The 21437-nt window shown below is 38.9% G+C and overlaps 1 protein-coding gene across 1 annotated transcript in view; it reads left to right on the top strand.

Annotated features, from left to right (window-relative positions):
* The first annotated feature begins 3852 nt into the window (after positions 1–3852).
* Positions 3853–21437, top strand: part of LOC148955437 (uncharacterized) — a 48653-nt gene continuing 31068 nt past the window's right edge. Inside the window, exon 1 of the mRNA XM_089108201.1 lies at positions 3853–3886. Coding sequence (XP_088964327.1) covers positions 3866–3886 — 21 coding nt within the window. The 5' untranslated portion in view covers positions 3853–3865. The remainder of the gene's footprint in view (positions 3887–21437) is intronic.

Below are 21437 nucleotides of genomic sequence, written 5' to 3'. Positions count from 1 at the left end.
GAAAATAAGGCAAATATCTTAGGCTCGTAACTTTTGATGGGTAAGACTAAACTTGTTTAAACTTATATATTTGAAAGCAGCATAAAAATCCAATTCTTTTGATGTACCTACTGGTATCAAAGTTTCATTTTCCAAGAATTTTGGTTACTATTGAGCAGGGTCCCTCCTTACTTACAATTACCACGTTACCACGAACTGTTTGATTGATTATTCATTGTACTTTCGGTTTATTTTAAGTTTCAATTATGATTTTGGTTTTGCTCGTCTTCCCTTTAATGTGGCCTGGTAATTCTATTTTTGACACAATTTTATAACAAATATCGACCCCCTCCTATCTTGTTACAATCTTGAATACAAATAAAAATTGGTCACCTATTCTCTTACAAGTAACCATATTTTGTTACATTTTGTTATAGCTGTTTGTTTATTTAAATAAACGCCTATTAAGCTTATCTATTAAAATGAGTTCTGATTTATTTAAAAAAAAAAGACAAGGGTTTCAAAAATCAGAGAAACCATATTTGTTTCCGGTTGAGCTCTCCTTGGTTCTGAAACTTTAATTGATATATCATAGCTGCTCGAAAGTTTAAGGAGATTATTATAAAAACAGAATACTTCGGATGAAGAGTCAATACAACCGCTTTTTCTTAAAATGTTTTTTGTCCTGGTTAACTCCTCTCTGTTTCCCTCAAATCGAAATTCAAAATCAACTTGGTCCCCCCACTAAATATTCCCTCAAAATTTTAACTGGGTGCCTAAGTCATCAATTTATACCCATAGCCGTATCTGAAATATTGATGACGTACAATTTTGACAAATTGTATGAAAATATTGTTGTTGTTTTTTTTTTTATTTATTTTAACAACCCCAGAAAGTTTCACTGCCCTTAGCCGCTTTTGAAACATTGCATATAAATAATTGACAACCTGGATGCCAATAATGTTTTTGATTTGGTAATGTCTCTTAAAAAAGTTCTGAAATTTTCAAATTTATACCTTAGCTGTTCTTGAAATGTTACAGATCTGTACACACCAAGTATTTGGAAATATGTGCACGCATAGGGTTTTTTGATTTTATGTAATATCCTTCCCAGTATGTTCTGTAAGTTCAACTAAATACCCTTAGCCGTTCCCAAGACATTGGAATACGCCCTGTTGACAAACGAAATGCAACCAGCGTCCTTTTTTTAGTTCAAAATCTCCCTCAACATGCTTTTAAACTTTCAACTTAATACCCTTAGCTGTTCCTCAAATATTGTAGATACACTACTACTACTACTAACAACTCACCGCAGCACCAGGCCGCCTGAGGCCAACACAGCTACGCAAGCTCCTCCTCCACCCCAATCTTTTCAAAGCCTCCCTTTTTACATCCGCCCACGAAGTTCCCATTTCTTTTAAATCTTTCTTTATGACGTCCTCTCACCCCAGACGGGGACGACCTGCTTTCCGTTTAACCCTAGATGGTTGGCCGAAAAGAACAATCTTCAGCAGCCATCCCCTCATCCGCACAACGTGCCCTACAACTTTTTGACAAACTGAATACATAAACCACCTTTATAGTAAAACTAGTATGTGAACAATGGACAACTAGCACAATTTACAGCTCTTACCCCAGGGCTGTTGAGGATCATGTCATCCCCGGAGGCATAGTTATTTGATCTTTAATCGATTTTGGACAAAATAGATAACTCAGAACTTAATTCAGATTCCTTTGGGGATTGAGGGTGGGGCATCTAAGAAGGACGTAGAAGGAGGGTTGGCTGAAATTCAATCACTCTTGACTCTTTAAAAGTAACCTAGGACTCCCAGTCTCGAATCAAATGTGTCTTCTCTGAAATTTCTACGGGAATCTTTCGCATACGAAGTGACCTGGTGAAAAAAAAAACATGAACCCAAATCGCTGTTTACTTAGGCTGCGCTATTGTGCTTTCTTTGTGCTCTCAACCTTTTAAATACATAAGTTCTTTTGTTAGATTAAAGCTTTGGTTTAGTAACTGTATTTTATAAGGAAGAACAGATCCAGAAAGTCTTGGTAAGGAGATTATCAACAATCATTGTCTTTCGCTTTAAAAAGCCATTAATATCCCCTACTATTGAAGAATTCTTTAATTTCTTATACAGTTTCTGTAAAAATATTTGATGGATCTGCTTTTCAGTTCGGTGCAAAAATTGTTACTACATTGAATATTTAACACAGCACTAATAGGACTCCACTTACGTACCTTAAAAATGAAATTGGCGATAAATATTTTAGTAAATAAAGTTTAAAAAACGCATCAAAGTTTTGTTTATATGTATTTTTGTCATGTTTTTGTGATTCTGACAAAAATTTTGAGGCGGAAGAGGGAGTAGTAGTAACCAAGAGTCTTTAATATGGAATTTTGATAACAAGCAATACATAAAAAGAATTGGCTCCTTATACTGATTCCAAATATATAAAATTCGAAAAGCGCAGATGTGTGTTTATTGGTTTAGCTTTGTTTTGTTTATTTGTTTGTTGTTCTTTTTTGCCAGGGTGATTGTATCGAACCAATGGTCCATGAATGTCGGAGAAGGGCTCTTTCGAACAGAAATTGAAAGTTCTAGCACCATTTTTAAGTCTTCAAAAATGGGAGGGCAATTAGCCGCCCTCTCACGCCTCTTTTTTCCAATGACATCTTTTAAAATTTCAAGACATCCATTTGATTCAGCATAGTCGAAAGTCCAGTGATTATACCTCCAGGGATAACGTTATCCCCCAGTATTCCTGAGGAAAGGGCTATAACTTGTGAAATTTGCCCATTGTTTACATATAGTATTTGTTATTAGAAAATATACGAACATTTTGTTGGGTGATTTTCTTGGGGGGGGGGGGATTATTCCGCGTCAAAAATTCTCCGTTGTGAAGAGTCTTTTGGGGGGGGATTTCCAGGGGAAATTTGCACAGAGGGAAGGGGTAGTCGGGCATGATTTGAAAAATAGTCAGAAATTAAATAAGAAAAGTTTTCTTTCAACCGAAAGTAAGGAACGACATCGAGAATGAACAGAAATTAATCAGCTTATGACGGGGCTGCCTCAATTCCTCGACCCTCACTCTTTACGCTATAGTTCGACTTTCTGTCACAATTCCTTGAGAAAGACTGCTCAAACACATGGTCCTTTAAAATTTGAATGAGAAGTATGTTTAAATACTTTAAGACTTTAGCGTAAAGATCGATGACTGAGGAAGGGGCAGCCTCCCTCACATACGGAATAATTTTTCTTCGTTTCAATTTTTGATATTACTTTTTATTTTCATTGAAAAAAAAACGTTTTTTTATTTAATACTGACAAAGTCTAAAGTTGTATTCCCTTTTTTTAAGGTTATGTCAAAAACTAACTCAGGCTTTTCAAAAGGATAAACAAGATATTAAGGTAGGGTCAGACTAATATTTATTACGATTCACTGGATAAACTAAATAATTATAGAATAGCAAGTATATAACATATTGAAAAAGTGAGTAATTAATCTCCCAATGAGTTTTATGAGGAACATGTCGGCTACACCTTCTCATCTCGGTAGGCTAAATCCTTCAGTATATTGATATGCAGAATGTAGCCTAGTAATTTGTTGAGCCCTTTAGTTTATTATCCCTCATTCAAAAATGAGGCGTTTTGAACAACCACGAAGTAAATAAACACTATCGCACAAGCAATCGTTTACTGTGCAAGAATGCATTGCAAGTAATTCGGTAAGTTTCTTCTCTACAATTTAAAAACTACGAAAAAAACTACTTACTGTAAATTAATGCACAAAGGTTATTACTTTGACTGTCAAGGTTATTGCCCCACCCTTTGGAGCTCTTGCACATTTGAAATGGTAGTCTTTAGTAAGGTTTGTTAACATGGTGGCAAGGAAAATTTTGGTAAAGTTCTAATATACTATATACTATATCTGTCTTAAATATGTTTTCAATTCCTTTTGTAGATCCGTTGAACCCAATTATTTGTTCTGGAACATCTTTATCTTAGTTGACTAGGCTTCAGAGCAAATAAAGATTCTCTCATATAGGTTCTATCATCATCGGTGGGCAATGGGTTGCTTTTTTTTCTTGTTTTGTTCGTAACCATGAGCGATTGAATATGCCAAACAAATTTACTATTTTTCTTCCAGTTAATTGTTTTGATTGAAATTTATTGCTCAAAATGTAACCAAGAGGGTAACCGCTTTTGGGAATCACCTATATCATGTGGCACTTGCCAAGTATATTGAAAATGTGCCAAGCATGACGGAAACTGCGCCAATTGTAGTGAAAACTATACCAAGAGTGGCAGAACTATGCAAGAAACGTGGTATTCTTAGATCTACTCGAGGCCGCGAAAAATGGGGGCTTACTCAGATTTAACCATCTAAATTATGGGAACAGAATTTTATTAAATATAGGCTACTTTTGTCAAAGCCCAAGGCTCTATTTTAGCTATCATTAAATTAAAAATAAATATCAAAGGAATTAAAGAGAAATGTTAAAACTAAAAATGCCCTGAATAAATGGTTGGCAGTCTCGTCTCGGCCTTCCTCTCTTTGCGGTAAAATTGAACTAGTGCTGACTAGTGACAAGAAGCATTATAGGGTGCAACAAAAAAAGTAAGCAGGAATTACAACTGCTTTTTCTTTTCTTTTTTACCAATTGGCTTTCAAAACATTTGAGCCAGAAATTTTATTGTTTAAAACAAATAAATCTGTAATAATAGCAATTAATAATAATAAAAATCATAATAGTAATACTCATTATGATACTCAATAAATGTCATTAATGATAGTATTAAGATTAATAACATGAAGCAATAAAAGCCGTAAATTGTTTTCGACTCAATGCACAAGCTCAGCTTCTTGTGTGGATTTTTTGTTATGTTGTAGAATGGACTTGAATAAACGATTTCAAGGCAACATTCTTATCGCATTATCAGGGCCGGATTTAAGGCTTTGACACTTTTCTGTCCAAGCGTTTTCGGAGCTCCGTATTCATATCATAGGAGGGAGGGCCAATTTTCCTTAAGAAAATCATCTTTATGATGACAATCTTTATTTTGTTACAAAATAGCATGACATATGTTACTTATTTGAGAATCAAATGTTTCTAAGTTGGGGGTATTAAGTAAATTAAATAAATCACCAAGGTATTGGAAATAAGTTTAATGTATTGGTAGATAGTAGCACACAAATACATGTACGCACTATACATTATTTGGTAGGTAGGACTATTTATCTCTAAAGCCAATTGAGAAAGCCCTTACTTTATTTCTTGCGAATGTGTCTATGATATCATCGTATAGCATCTCTTGAGTCATCCTTCCCTCAATAGCAAGCAGTGATAATGATGTTAATATGTCGTGGCTGATTGAAGATCTTAGGCAGTTCTTCCCCCGACGAAAGGTGAAGAAGGATCCTTTTTCTGTAAAGTTTGTGGCTGGCGCACTAAGAATCTTTTTTAAGGGAATATCAATGTTTGGATAGATGTCAACTGCATCAAAATGACGCAAACCTTGCTAACGTCAGTAAGAGTCATGCTTTTTTTTTCTTCATCGGTATTTTGCACCAGAAGGGTTTCAAACATAAGTATTCAGCTACGATCACAGGCTAAAGATCGTCGGGATAGAAACTCAATAGCTCACTAGTAGTATTGGGTCAATCTAAGGTATATGGCAGTCAACAAGACACATAATTCAAAAGACAGTACCCTTACCATACAAAAAGACACATACTAAAACAAGACAAATATCCATCCATACAAAAAGACACATATCAAACAGTTCGTGGTAACGAACTGTAAGTAAGGAGTGACCCGGCTTAAAAGTAACCAAAACTCTAAACAACGGATTCTTGATACCAATAGATACATCAAAAGAATCAGATTTTTATGCTGGTTTGAAACATATAAGCTTAATCAAGTTTAGTTATACCCATCAAAAGTTATGCGCCTGAGAAAACTTGCCTTATTTTCGAAAAAAGGGATAAACACCCCATAAAAGTCATAGAACCTTAATGAAAATCACATCATCAGATTCAGCGTATCAGAGAACCCCACAGTAGAGGTTTCAAGCTCCTATGTGCAAAATATAGAATTTTTTATTTTTTGCCAGAAGAAAGATCACGGATGCGTGTTTATTTGTTGTTTTTTTTCCCCAGGGGTGATCGCATCGACCCAGTGGTCCTAGAATATCGCAGGAAGACTCATTTGAACGGAAATGAAAAGTTCTAGTGCCCTTTTTAAGGGATCAAAAATGGAGGGCAACAAGGCCCCCTCCAACGCTCATTTTTTCCCAAAGTCAGCCGATCAAAATTTTGAGATAACCATTTTGCTCAGTATAGTTGAAAAATATAGTAGCTAAGTCCTTGAGGATGGGGGAAAGGGTTGCAAGTTATGAACCTTGCCCAATGTTTACATATAGTATTGGTTATTTGGAAGTATACAGACGTTTTCAGGGGGGATTCTTTCTGGTAGTGGGGGGAGACTGGGGTTACGTGGGAGGATCTTTGCAAGGAGGAAGTTTTCATGGGGGAAGGGACATTGCTATGAGTAGTAAGTTATATAAAGCTTCTAATTACACATGAAAATATACATTGAAATTGCTGTTGATTTGAACGGTACATGAAAATATACATTGGAATTGCGCAAGAAAAACCCATGGCTGTGGCATTAAACTTACACTATAATGCATGTTATAAAACTAAAGTCAAGGTTTTTTAAACTTGGCAAGGTATAATGTGGTCAACCATGTTTTGAGAGTATGGTCATAATTATATAACTTAAGCAGACAGGTTTTTTTCTGTTATTAATAAGAATTTCATAAGAATGTACGTCGTGAGTTGACGTGTACATTTTTATTTAAAGCTGGTATGGTATAAAGTAGTCAAACATGTTTTGGGGAGCATGCACGAAATTATGTAACTCAACATCCGGCTAATCTGCCTTGGAAACAGTTTGACGTGTTCGGGGGGATTACGTTCCTTGGCGTTTGATTGACATTTACAAAAAAAGGGTTTAGCATTTGCAAATTTGATCCTATTAAGGTGGAAAAAAAGAGTCTAGCATTTGTGAGTAATTCGATGTGTTGTCAATTTAAAATAGTTAAGAAATAAAAAATTTAACAAGAAATGGCTGAAAAGAGTTTTTTTAGGGGGGGGGGAGATGGGTTGATTGTGTACTGTATAATACATAAGTGATTAAAAACGGACAGAAAATAGAGGCTTTTTCCAAAAGATTTAGGATTCATTAACTTTATTGTTGCCAGTCAAAAGCTATGAGTTTGAAAAAATTGCCTGAGTATCGAAAAATTAAGAAACACCTTCCAAAAGTCGACAGGAATGGGATTGTCTTGAGGGGGGAATTTTCCATGGAAGAGGTGGAGGGTATTTTTACGTGAAAACTCCTTCAACCATGCCCAGCCCCCCGCGATCAGCGTTTGATTACATTTACAAAAAAGGGTTTAGCATTTGCAAATTTGATCCTATTAAGGTAGAAAAAAGAGTTTAGCATTTGCGAGTAATTCGATGTGTTGTCAATTTAAAATAGTTAAGAAATAAAAAGTTTAACAAGAAATGGCTGAAAAGTGTTTTTTTTTTTGGGGGGGGAGAGATGGGTTGATTGTGTACTGTATAATACACAAGTGATTAAAAACGGACAGAAAATAGAGGCTGTTTCCAAAATATTTAGGATTCATTAACTTTAGTGTTGCCAGTCAAAAGCTATGAGTTTTAGAAAATTGCCTGATTATCGATAAATGAAGAAACACCTTCCAAAAGTCGACAGGAATGGGATTGTCTTGAGGGGGGAATTTCCCATGGAAGAGGTGGAGAGTATTTTCACGTTAAAACAACTTCAACCGTGCCCAGCCCCCCGCGATCAGAAATTAAATTATAAAAAAGTTTCTTCAACTGAAAGTAAGGAGCAACATCAAAACTTGAAAACGGACAGAAAATAGAGGCTGTTTCCAAAAGATTTAGGATTCATTAAATTTAGTGTTGCCAGTCAAAAAGCTATGAGTTTGAGAGAATTGCCTGATTATCGAAAAATGAAGAAACGCCTTCCAAAAGTCGACAGGAATGGGATTGTCTTGAGGGGGGGATTTTCCATAGAAGAGGTGGAGGGTATTTATACGTGAAAACAACTTCAACAGTGCCCAGCCCCCCGCGATCATAAATTAAATTATAAAAAAAGTTTCTTCAACTGAAAGTAAGGAGTGTACTCTGGCATGAATTGCTTTCAAAAACTCGGATGATTTAGTTGAAAATAAGGTTTTAACAAGAAATGTCTGAAAAGCGCGATCAGAAATTAAGAATTGTCTTGAGGGGGGAATTTTCCATGGAAAAGGGGAAGGATATTTTTACATGAAAACAACTTCAACCATGGCCCGCCTCCCCCGCGATCGGAAATTAAATTATAAAAAAGTTTCTTCAACTGAAAGTAAGGAGCAACATCAAAACTTAAACGGGCCAGAAATAGAGGCTGTTTCCACAGATTTAGGATTCATTATAAAAAATTTTAACGAGAAATTTCTGAAAATTGTTTTTGGGGGGGATGGAGCGATGACAGATTGGATGTCTCAGACTAGTGATACTGCTCTACTGTGGTACGAATTGCTTGTGAAAAACCCAAATGAATAACTTGAAATAAAATTTTTAACAAGAACTGTCTGAAAAGTATTTTTTGGGGGATGGGGCGATGACAGAGTGGATGTCTTAGACTAGTAATAGTGCTGTACTCTGGCATGAATTGCTTTCGAAAACCCGGATGAATTAGTTGAAAATAAAGTTTTAACAAGAAATGTCTGAAAAGTATTTTTTGGGGGATGGGGCGATGACCCCACAGAGACGACACACACACACAGAGACGACACACACACAGAGACGACACACTCAAAGTGACGACTTACACATAGAGACGACACACACACAGAGACGACAAACACACAGAGACTAAATACATATAGAGACGACACGCACACAGCTAAGACACACACACAGTTAAAACACACACAAAGATACGACACACACAAAGAGACGACACACCCACAGAGATGACAAACACACAGACACGACACACACACAGAGACGACACACACATAGAGACAACACACACACAGAGATGACAGACACACAGATACGAAACACCCACAGAGACGACACTTGCACAGAGACTAAACACACACACAGAGTCAACTCACACACAGAGAGGACAAACACACAGAGACGACAGACACAAAGAGACGAATCACACACAGAGAGGACAAACACACAGAAAAGACACATAGAGACGACACATGCACAGATATGATACACACACAGAGTCAACACACACAGAGAGACGAGACACACACACAGAAATGACAAACACACATAGAGACGACACACACAAAGAGACGTCACAAACACACAGATACGAAACACACATAGAGACGACACACACACATAGAGACAACACACACACAGAGACAACATCCACACAGAGACGACACACACACACACACAGAGACGACACACACAGAGACGACACACTCAAAGTGACGACTTACACATAGAGACGACACACACACAGAGACGACTAACACACACAAACGACACACACACACACACAGAGACGACACACACATAGAGACAACACCGACACAGAGACGACACACACAGATAGACGACAACACAAAGAGAGACGACACGCAAACAGAGACGACAAACACACAGAGACAACACACACACAGATACGAAACACCCACAGAGACGACACATGCACAGAGACGACACACACACACAGAGTTCACTCACACACAGAGAGGACAAACACACAGAGACGACAGACACAAAGAGACGAATCACACACAGAGAGGACAAACACACAGAGACGACAGACACAAAGAGAAGAATCACACACAGAGAGGACAAACACACAGAAACGACACATAGAGACGACACATGCACAGAGACGATACACACACACAGAGACAACACACACAGATAGACTAGACACACACAGAGAAATGACAAACACACATAGAGACGACACACACAAAGAGACGACACACACACACAGATACGAAACACACAGATAGACGACACACGCATAGATACAAGACACAAACACACAGACAACACCCATACATAGACGACACACACACACAGAGACGACACACACACAGAGACGACACACTCAAAGTGACGACTTACACATAGAGACGACACACACACATAGACGACAAACACACAGAGACGACACACGTAGAGAGACGACATGCACACAGAGACGACAAACACACAGAGATAACACACACACAGATACGAAACACACAAAGAGACGACACACGCACAGAGAGGACAAACACACAGAAATGACACACACACACACAGAGACGACACACACATAGAGACAACACAGACACAGAAACGACAACACACACGAAACACACACAGAGACGAGACATACACAGAGGCGACACACACACACACACATACACACACACACACACACACACACACACACACACACACACACACACACACACACACACACACACACACACACACACACACACACACACACACACACACACACACACACACACACACACACACACACACACACACACACACACACACACACACACACACACACACACACACACACACACACACACACACACACACACACACACACACACACACACACACACACACACACACACACACACACACACACACACACACACACACACACACACACACACACACACACACACACACACACACACACACACACACACACACACACACACACACACACACACACACACACACACACACACACACACACACACACACACACACACACACACACACACACACACACACACACACACACACACACACACACACACACACACACACACACACACACACACACACACACACACACACACACACACACACACACACACACACACACACACACACACACACACACACACACACACACACACACACACACCACACACACACACACACACACACACACACACACACACACACACACAACACACACACACACACACACACACACACACACACACACACACACACACACACACACACACACACACACACACACACACACACACACACACACACACACACACACACACACACACACACACACACACACACACACACACACACACACACACACACACACACACACACACACACACACACACACACACACACACACACACACACACACACACACACACACACACACACACACACACACACACACACACACACACACACACACACACACACACACACAGAGACGAACAAACATACAGAGAAGACACAAAAACAGAGACGACCCAACTTTTTGGATATCTCTCTCACTATGACTCTGTTTGTGTGTCGTGTCTGTGCGTGTGTCGTCTCAATGTGTGTGTCATCTCTGTGGGTGTGTCGTCTCTGTTTTTGTGTCTTCTGTGTATGTTTGTTCGTCTGTGTGTGTGTGTGTGTGTGTGTGTGTGTGTGTGTGTTTGTCGCCTCTGTGTATGTGTCGTCTCTGCGTGTGTTTCGTCTCTGTGTGTCTGTCATCTCTGTGTCTGTTTTGTCTCTATGTGTGTGTCGTCTCTGTGTGTGTGTCGTTTCTGTGTGTTTGTCCTCTCTGTGCGTGTGTGGTCTCTTTGTGTGTTTCGTCTCTGTGTGTGTGTTGTCTGTGTGTGTTTGTGGTCTGTGTGTGCGTGTCGTCTCTCTATGTGTTTCGTCTCTGTGTGTTTGTCGTCTCTGTGTGTGTGTCGTCTCTATGTGTAAGTCGTTACTTTGAGTGTGTCGTCTCTATGTGTGTGTCGTCTCTGTGTGTGTGTGTGTCGTCTCTGTGTGTGTGTGTGTCGTCTCTGTGTGGATGTTGTCTCTGTGTGTGTGTGTTGTCTCTATGTGTGTGTCGTCTTTATGTGTGTTTATTATCTGTGTGTGTGTGTGTGACGTCTCTTTGTGTGTGTCGTCTCTCTGTGTGTTTGTCATTTCTGTGTGTGTGTCTCGTCTCTCTGTGTGTATTGACTCTGTGTGTGTGTATCGTCTCTGTGCATGTGTCGTCCCTATGTGTCGTTTCTGTGTGTTTGTCCTCTCTGTGTGTGATTTGTCTCTTTGTGTCTGTCGTCTCTGTGTGTTTGTCCTCTCTGTGTTTGTGTGTGTCGTCTCTGTGCATGTGTCGTCTCTGTGGGTGTTTTGTATCTGTGTGTGTGTTGTCTCTGTGTGTTTGTCGTCTCTCTCTGTGTGTCGTCTCTCTATGTGTTGTCGTCTCTGTGTGTGTCGTCTCTGTGTCTGTGTTGTCTCTATGTCTGTGTCGTCTCTCTGTGTGTGTGTGTCGTTTCTGTGTGTTTGTCGTCTCTGTGTGTGTGTCGTCTCTATGTGTAAGTCGTCACTTTGAGTGTGTCGTCTCTGTGTGTTTGTTGTCTCTCTCTGTGTGTGTGTCGTCTCTGTGTGGATGTTGTCTCTGTGTGTGTGTTGTCTCTATGTGTATGTGTCGTCTCTATGTGTGTTTCGTATCTATGTGTGTGTGACGTCTCTTTGTGTGTGTCGTCTCTATGTGTGTTTGTCATGTCTGTGTGTGTGTCTCGTCTCTCTGTGTGTGTGTGTATCGTCTCTGTGCATGTGTCGTCTCTATGTGTCTTTTCTGTGTGTTTGTCCTCTATGTGTGTGATTCGTCTCTTTGTGTCTGTCGTCTCTGTGTGTTTGTCCTCTCTGTGTGTGAGTGGACTTTGTGTGTGTATGTCGTCTCTTTGCATGTGTCGTCTCTGTGGGTGTTTCGTATCTGTGTGTGCTTTGTCTCTGTGTGTTTGTCGTCTCTGTGTGTGTGTCGTCTCTCTATGTGTTGTCGTATCTGTGTGTGTGTCGTCTCTGTGTCTGTGTTGTCTCTATTTGTGTGTCGTCTCTGTGCGTGTGTGTCGTTTCTGTGTGCTTGTCGGCTCTGTGTGTATGTCGTCTCCATGTGTAAGTCGTCACTTTGAGTGTGTCGTCTCTGTGTGTTTGTCGTCTCTCTGTGTGTGTCGTCTCTGTGTGGATGTTGTCTCTGTGTGTGTGTTGTCTCTATGTGTGTGTGTCGTCTCTATGTGTGTTTCGTATCTGTGTGTGTGTGACGTCTCTTTGTGTGTGTCGTCTCTATGTGTGTTTGTCATTTCTGTGTGTGTGTATCGTCTCTCTGTGTGTGTTGACTCTATGTGTGTGTATCGTCTCTGTGCATGTGTCGTCTCTCTGTGTCGTTTCTGAGTGTTTGTCCTCTCTGTGTGTGATTCGTCTCTTTGTGTCTGTCGTATCTATGTGTTTGTCCTCTCTGTGTGTGAGTGGACTATGTGTGTGTGTGTCGTCTCTGTGCATGTGTCGTCTCTGTGGGTGTTTCTGTATCTGTGTGTTTGTCGTCTCTATGTATGTGTCTCCTCTATGTGTGTGTCGTCTCTGTGTGTTTGTCATCTCTGTGTGTATTTCCTCTGTTTCAGTTTGTCGTCGGTGTATTTGTGTCGTCTCTGTGTGGGTGTTGTCTCTGTGGGTTTTTCTTCGCTTTCTGAATGTCGTCTCTCTCATTGTTTCGTCTCTGTGTGTTTGTCGTCTCTGTGTGTGTGTCGTCTCTATGTGTAAGTCGTCACTTTGAGTTTGTCGTCTCTGTGTGTGTCGTCTCTGTGTGTGTTTGTGTCGTCTCTCTGTGGTCATCGCCCCATCCCCCAAAAAATACTTTTCAGACATTTCTTGTTAAAACTTTATTTTCAACTAATTCATCCAGGTTTTCGAAAGCAATTCATGCCAGAGTACAGCACTATAACTAGTCTAAGACATCCACTCTGTCATCGCCCCATCCCCCAAAAAATACTTTTCAGAAATTTCTTGTTAAAAATTTTATTTCAAGTCATTCAGTTGGGTTTTTAACACGCAATTCGTACCACAGTACAGCACTATCACTAGTCTGAGACATCCAATTTGTCATCGCTCCATCCCCCAAAAACAATTTTCAGACATTTCTCGTTAAAATTTTTTATAATGAATCCTAAATCTGTGGAAACAGCCTCTATTTCTGGCCCGTTTAAGTTTTGATGTTGCTCCGTACTTTCAGTTGAAGAAACTTTTTTATAATTTAATTTCTGATCGCGGGGGGGGGGGGCAGGCCACGGTTGAAGTTGTTTTCATGTAAAATATCCTTCCCCTTTTCCATGAAAAATTCCCCCCTCAAGACAATTCTTAATTTCTGATCGCGATTTTCAGACATTTCTTGTTAAAACTTTATTTTCAACTAATTCTTCCGAGTTTTCGAAAGCAATTCATGCCAGAGTACACTCCTTACTTTCAGTTGAAGAAACTTTTCTTATAATTTAATTTCTGATCGCGGGGGGCTGGGCACTGTTGAAGTTGTTTTCTTGTATAAATACCCTCCACCTCTTCTATGGAAAATTCCCCCCCCCCTCAAGACAACCCCATTCCTGTCGACTTTTGGAAGGTGTTTCTTCATTTTTCGATAATCAGGCAATTTTCTGAAACTCATAGCTTTTTGACTGGCAACACTAAAGTTAGTGAATCCTAAATCTTTTGGAAACAGCCTCTATTCTCTGTCCGTTTTCAAGTTTTGATGTTGCTCCTTACTTTCAGTTGAAGAAACTTTTTTTATAATTTAATTTCTGATCACGGGGGGCTGGGCACAGTTGAAGTTGTTTTCACGTATAAATACCCTCCACCTCTTCTATGGAAATTCCCCCCCCCTCTCAAGACAATCCCATTCCTGTCGACTTTTGGAAGGTGTTTCTTCATTTTTCGATAATCAGGCAATTTTCTCAAACTCATAGCTTTTGACTGGCAACACTAAAGTTAATGAATCCTAAATCTTTTGGAAATAGCCTCTATTTTCTGTCCGTTTTTAATCACTTGTGTATTATAAAGTACACAATCAACCCATCTCCCCCCCCCCCCTAAAAAAACTCTTTTCAGCCATTTCTTGTTAAATTTTTTATTTCTTAACTATTTTAAATTGACAACACATCGAATTACTCACAAATGCTAGACTCTTTTTTTCCACCTTAATAGGATCAAATTTGCAAATGCTAAACCCTTTTTTTGTAAATGTCAATCAAACGCCAAGGAACGTAATCCCCCCGAACACGTCAAACTGTTTCCAAGGCAGATTAGCCGGATGTTGAGTTACATAATTTCGTGCATACTCCCCAAAACATGTTTGACTACTTTATACCATACCAGGTTTAAATAAAAATGTGCACGTGAACTCACGACGTACATTCTTATGAAATTCTTATTAATAACAGAAAAAAACCTGTCTGCTTAAGTTATATAATTATGACCATACTCTCAAAACATGGTTGACCACATTATACCTTTCCAAGTTTAAAAAACCTTGACTTTAGTTTTATAACATGCATTATAGTGTAAGTTTAATGACACAGCCATGGGTTTTTCTTGCGCAATTCCAATGTATATTTTCATGTACCGTTCAAATCAACAGCAATTTCAATGTATATTTTCATGTGTAATTAGAAGCTTTATATAACTTACTACTGCTATGAAGGGGGTGCAGTATTTCCCAGCATTATTAAAGAAAAAGATCTGAAATTAAATAATAGAAAAAAAAACAAATTTTTCAACTGAAAGTAAGGAGCAACATCAGAACTTAAAACGAACAGAAAATATTCCGTATATAATTGGGTTCACCCCCTAGTCAATACCTTGCTCTTTAAGCCAAAGATTTTTTAGTACTTTCATAAGAGCTATTTATTCTAATTACCGGTCTTTGTCATTAAGGGGTCATTCTTAAAGAATTGGAAAAAAAAATCGAACTTTAGCATAAAGGGCGAGGTATTGACTAGGGGCCGAACCCCCTAATATACGTAATAAAAGTATACGAATATAGAAGTTCGTTATATAAATGGGTTCACTTGCCTAACACTCGAGCCAGACAGGCCTTTTTGGGCTTTGGACGCTTAATGGCCTTGCAATTCAAGGCGACTTGAAGGTCAACTAATATTGAATTAAGTTTTTGTTTCTGCAAATGTCTGAATTTATGAATTGGATGACTTGCCGTGCCTGACACATTATGCAGATGGCCCCAATTTAAGCTTTGGACGCTTGTTTGTTTGTCATTCCACGCAAATTAATGGTCCTCTGTCAATCCTAAATTCTTGATCAACCTGCCTAAGACCATAGGCGGGTGTGCCTTGTTTGCCTCTCATTCCAGGCAATCTAACGGTCCTGTGTCAATTTTAAATTTTTAGTCAACCTGCCTGAGACTCTAGGCGGGTGTTCCTTTCTAAATGCTAACACAAAGATTTTTTTCAATAAGATAGTCATACTTACTCCCGCCGTTTAGCCGTGCCATTTAATTAAACACTTGGAAAACTATAGGCTTCACTGTTCGCCTGCGAGTCCAGGGGACTTGTTGATCATGTATCAATCCTGTGACACGGTATTTCACCTTTAGACTACAAGTGGCCAAGCCTATTAGGCTTAGGTCACTTGTTCACCTGTAAGTCTAAGCAAATTCAGTCTTAGATTTTGCATACAAGTCCAGTGGACATTTTCCGTCACACGTCAACCCAAATTAATTTAATCTTTCATCTCTTAGTTCTATGACTGTCTACCTTAGTTCTGCCCTAGGAATGACGCATGGACGGATGATAGATAGACTTATCAATAAACAAATGAAAAGACATCATTTTTATACAATCCTACAAAGGGCTTAGCCAGATTTCCCTCTCACTCACTCAGACTATCTGTCTTGGCTTTTTCTACAATTAGCCATGTCTTAAGGCCCGCAACTACTTAACTTTAATTCAAAATCAACGGACTCGGTCGAGGCCTTTGACCTCCACCTCGACCTACCTTGTTTTAGGATTAACACATGACCAACAAGTCCCCTGGATTCGCAGGTGAATGGTGAAACCTATAGTTTCCCAAGTGTTTGGTTAAATGGTAAACGGCGGGAGCACGTATGACTCTCTTATTGGACAAGTACTTGTGTGTTAGCTTTTGGAAAGGCACGCCCGCCTAGAGTCTCAGGCAGGTTGACCAAGAATTCCAAATTGACATAAGACCTTTAGATTGCTTGGAATGAGAGTTAAAGTAAAAGTATTTAAAAATGAAAAAAGTAATTAGTTACACAAAATACAGAAAGCAATAGCCTACTTACAAAAACTAAGATACAAACTCCCAGCATTAAGTTCTGTTGAGCAATGCCGAAGCATTGGACGGATATTTTTAACCATATCGACAGTTTTGAACTTGGTTTACAAGCACCAAAATATTGAATGCCTTTAAACTCAGTGTTTATAAAAAGTAACGCAAAATCAAAGTAGTTTGTTCAAAGTAAAACATCAAAATTAAGATTAAGAAAATCAAATAAAAATATTTAATTCAATATTTTTTAATTTAATTTTGAATGCCCCGGGTATTTTCCGGGGGGGGGGGGTATTTTCCGCGGGGGGTATTTTCCAGGGGGTATTTTCTGGGGGGAGGGGTATTTTCCGCGGGGAGGTATTTTCCGCAGGGGGTATTTTCGGGGGGGGATATTCGCCTAGAACCCTCTGAAACGCTCAATCCGATGGTGTTATTTTCATTAAGATTCTCTGACTTTTAATGGGTGTTTCCCCTTTTTCGAAAATAAGGCAAATTTTCTCAGGCTTGTAACTTTTGGTGGGTAATACTAAAGTTGATGAAACCTATATATTTTAAATCAGCATAAAAATCTGATTCTTTTCCGTTTCGGTTTCGGTTGCTCTTGAGCCGGGTCGCTCCTTACCTACAGTTCGTTACCACGAACTGTTTGATATGTATTTCTTATATCATTATATTGTCGAAAGAAAAGCGTGTATAAATATTGTATTCACTGATTACGTCATAAATGGTTATTATTGTGGCTACCGTAGTATGGAAGAGTCTCCGATGATAGAATGGTAAGCATAGTGTGTACATGAAAGCGCAGTTTTTTTTTGTAAAAAGTGATAATAGTTGCCCTCCAATTTTTTGGGTCATTTAAAAAGGGCACTAGAAGGTTTAATTTCAATTCGAATGAGCCTCTCTCGCGACATTCTGGGTCGTATCAACCACTGGGTTGATACGATCACCCCTGGGGAAAAGAAAAGAAAACCAAATAAACACGCATCCGTGATCTTCCTTCTGGCAAAAAATACAAAATTCCACATTTTTGCAGATAGGAGCTTGAAACTTTGACAGTATGGTTCTCCGATACGCTGAATCTGATGGTGTAATTTTTATTAGGATCCTATTAATTTTCGGGGGTGTTTCCTTCTTTTTTTGAAAATAAGGCAAATTTTCTTGGGCTCGTAACTTTAGATCGGTATAACTAAACTTGATGAAATTTATATATTTCAAATCATTATAAAATTCCGATTGTTTTGATGTATCTATTGGTATCAAAATCCGTTTTTTAGAATTTTGGTTACTATTGAGCCGGGTCTCCTCTTACTAACACTTTGTCACCACGATCTGTTTGATAAGGTGGATGATCAATTGACAAATAAGGCAATATTTGCACGCTACTACTACTACTACTGCTACAACTACCGCTGTTACTTCTGCTATCATTACGACTACTACAGTCACAACTACTACTATTATTACTACTACTACTACTACTGCTACTAAAACTACTAATACTACTACTACAACTACTACTACTACCACTAAAACTACTGCTTCTGCTGTGAATACTACCAAGGCTAAGGATATTGAAATGAACAGTTGAGGAAACCTTAATAAAAAAGTCGAACTCCCTCAAAACATACTATGTATACACAGATTGCTGATACAAGTGTATTATGTTTGGAACCGCTTGCGGTATCAAGATGAAACTTCTGGGACACCACGAGGGGGATGTTAAACCAACTACAAGGCAACATGTAAATGCTACTACTGCTATTGCTACTATTGCTACTTCTGTTACTACTTCTTCTAACGCAACACTAATACTGCTTATGCTTATCCTACTACTACCATTAGCCTACTAATATAATACTAGTACTTTTAAGGCTACGCGTACGAAATTGAAAATTTGACAGAATATTGAGGAGGTTTTTGAACTTAACCAAAACACACTAAGTGCATGCAGATTGTCAAAAGGGCGTATGCAAAAATGGATTTTCGTATTAAGTTGGAACTACCAGAGAATACTTAAAGGAGAAGATTAATTGACTAAAAGATAATACGCACAAACTGTTACTAACACTGCTACTTTTACTAATGCTACTAATACTACTAATATTAGTACTAGTTCTACTTTTTCTGCTGCTGCTACTGCTGCTGCTACTACTACTGCAGCTATTACTGTTACTTATAATACCAATACAGTTGCTGCTACTACTACTACTACTACTACTGTTGCTACTACAACTACTGCTACTAAACTACTTCAATTACTATTTCAATTGCAACTACTTACAAGGCTAAGATTATTATCATCTTAATACTCTTAATTTGATTGGATTTGATAGGAAATCGAAAGTTCTAGAGCCTTATTAAGAGTCTAAAGGGAAAAATTGTTCGGAGAAACTACAGCAAAAGCTACCACTGCTACCACTACCACTACTGCTAATACAACTACTGCTTTTATAGAGAGTACTTCCAAGGCTGAGGGAATTAAAGTTAAAATTTGAGGAAATGTTGAGGGGAAAGTTTAACTAAATCAGAACATACTAAAATGTATAGAGGAAGTATCAGCAATATTTTTGGAACGGCTAACCGTATCAAGATGAAACTTCCACGGCACCATAAGAGGTATGTTTTACTGGGCAAAGGGCAACATGTTTATACTACTACTGCTATTAATAATACAGCTACTACTGCTACTGGTAAAGACCTAATTTTGCTACTACTGATCCTACTACTACCACTACTAACTTGATGCTAGTGCTATTAATGCTAAAAGTATGAAGGTGAAGGTTTGAGAGAATATAGACAAGACAATTGAACTAAATCAAAATACACCATGTGCATGCAGATTGTCAAAAGTGCGTATCTCAGGAATTGATCAGGGAATTGAGTTGGAATTTTCAGGGAATACTTAAGGGGGAAGATCAATTAACCAAAAGACAATGTACACCCTACTACCAATACTACTACAACTGCTACTATTATTACTACAACTACTTCAATTACTGCTTCTATTGCAACTACTACTGATGCTAAGAGCACTAAGATGAAAATTTCAGGAACTGTTGAGGGGAAAGTTCAACTAAATTAAAGTAACTATGGATGTACAGGTTTTCAAAAGGGTATATCTGCAACTTCTTACTATACATATGAAATGGGAAGTCGTCGCCCTGGCACTCAAATCGTAACACGAGTGTCATTCGTACTTTACTGAAAGCAATAGTAAAAGAAGCAAACTGAAAGCAAAGAGAGATGATCAATAGACCGCACGGGCAAAATTTGAACGGTACTACTGCTATTGCTACAACCACTACTACTACTACTGCTACCACCACTAATACTACTACTACTTCTATTACTACTACTGCTACTGTTACTACTGCTACTACTACTACTACTGCTTCTGCTACTACTACTACTACTACTACTACTACTACTACTACCACTACTACTACTACTGCTACTACTACTACTACTACTAACAACTCATCACAGCACCAAGCCGCCTGAGGCCAACACAACTACGCACGCTCCTCCTCCATCCCAATATATTCAAAGCCTCCCTCTTTACACCCGCTCACGGGAAGTTCCCAATTCCCTTAAATCTTTCTTTATGACGTCCTCCCACCCCAGACGGGGATGACCTGCTTTCTGTTTAGCCCTACATGGTTGGCCGAAAAGAACAATCTTTGGCAATCTGTCGTCCTTCATCCACACCATATGCCCTAACCATCTCAATCTTTCTTTCATTATAGACCTAGAAAGCGGTATTGAACCACATTTTTCGTATAGCCTATTGTTTGAAATACGGTCAGTCAGCCGGGTACCCAGAACAATCCTTAAGCAATTTCTCTGGAAAACATCTAGCAAATCTTCATCCGCTTTTCGGAGCGTCCATGCTTCAGAGCCATATTTGACCACTGTCATCACTGTAGCTTCTAAGATTCTAATCTTGGTTTGCAGACTTATCTTCCTATTCTTCCAGACTTTTTTAACTGTGAAAAAACACCCTGAGCCTTGGCTATTCTATTTTTAACATCTTCACTGCTCCCACCATCTTTACTAATAATACTACCAAGGTAAGTGAAACTGCCCACCTGATCAATCTTTTCATTACCCAACGTCACCTTTTCATCTTCACTTATTCCTAGCCTTAGTGACTTAGTCTTCCTAACATTAATTTTCAAGCCAATACTAGCACCCTGAACTCGCAAAACCTCTAAAACTTCATTCATTTTGCTGACACTTTCATCTAGGATGCATAAATCATCAGTATAGTCCAAGTCCAG

The sequence above is a fragment of the Artemia sp. Qi Xiang Cuo genome, chromosome 2, assembly GCF_049724085.1.
Source record: "Artemia sp. Qi Xiang Cuo chromosome 2, ASM4972408v1, whole genome shotgun sequence".
NCBI lineage: Eukaryota > Metazoa > Arthropoda > Branchiopoda > Anostraca > Artemiidae > Artemia > Artemia sp. Qi Xiang Cuo.
The sequence above is the reverse complement of the archived record's forward strand: the minus strand, read 5'-3'. Positions and strand labels throughout refer to the sequence as shown.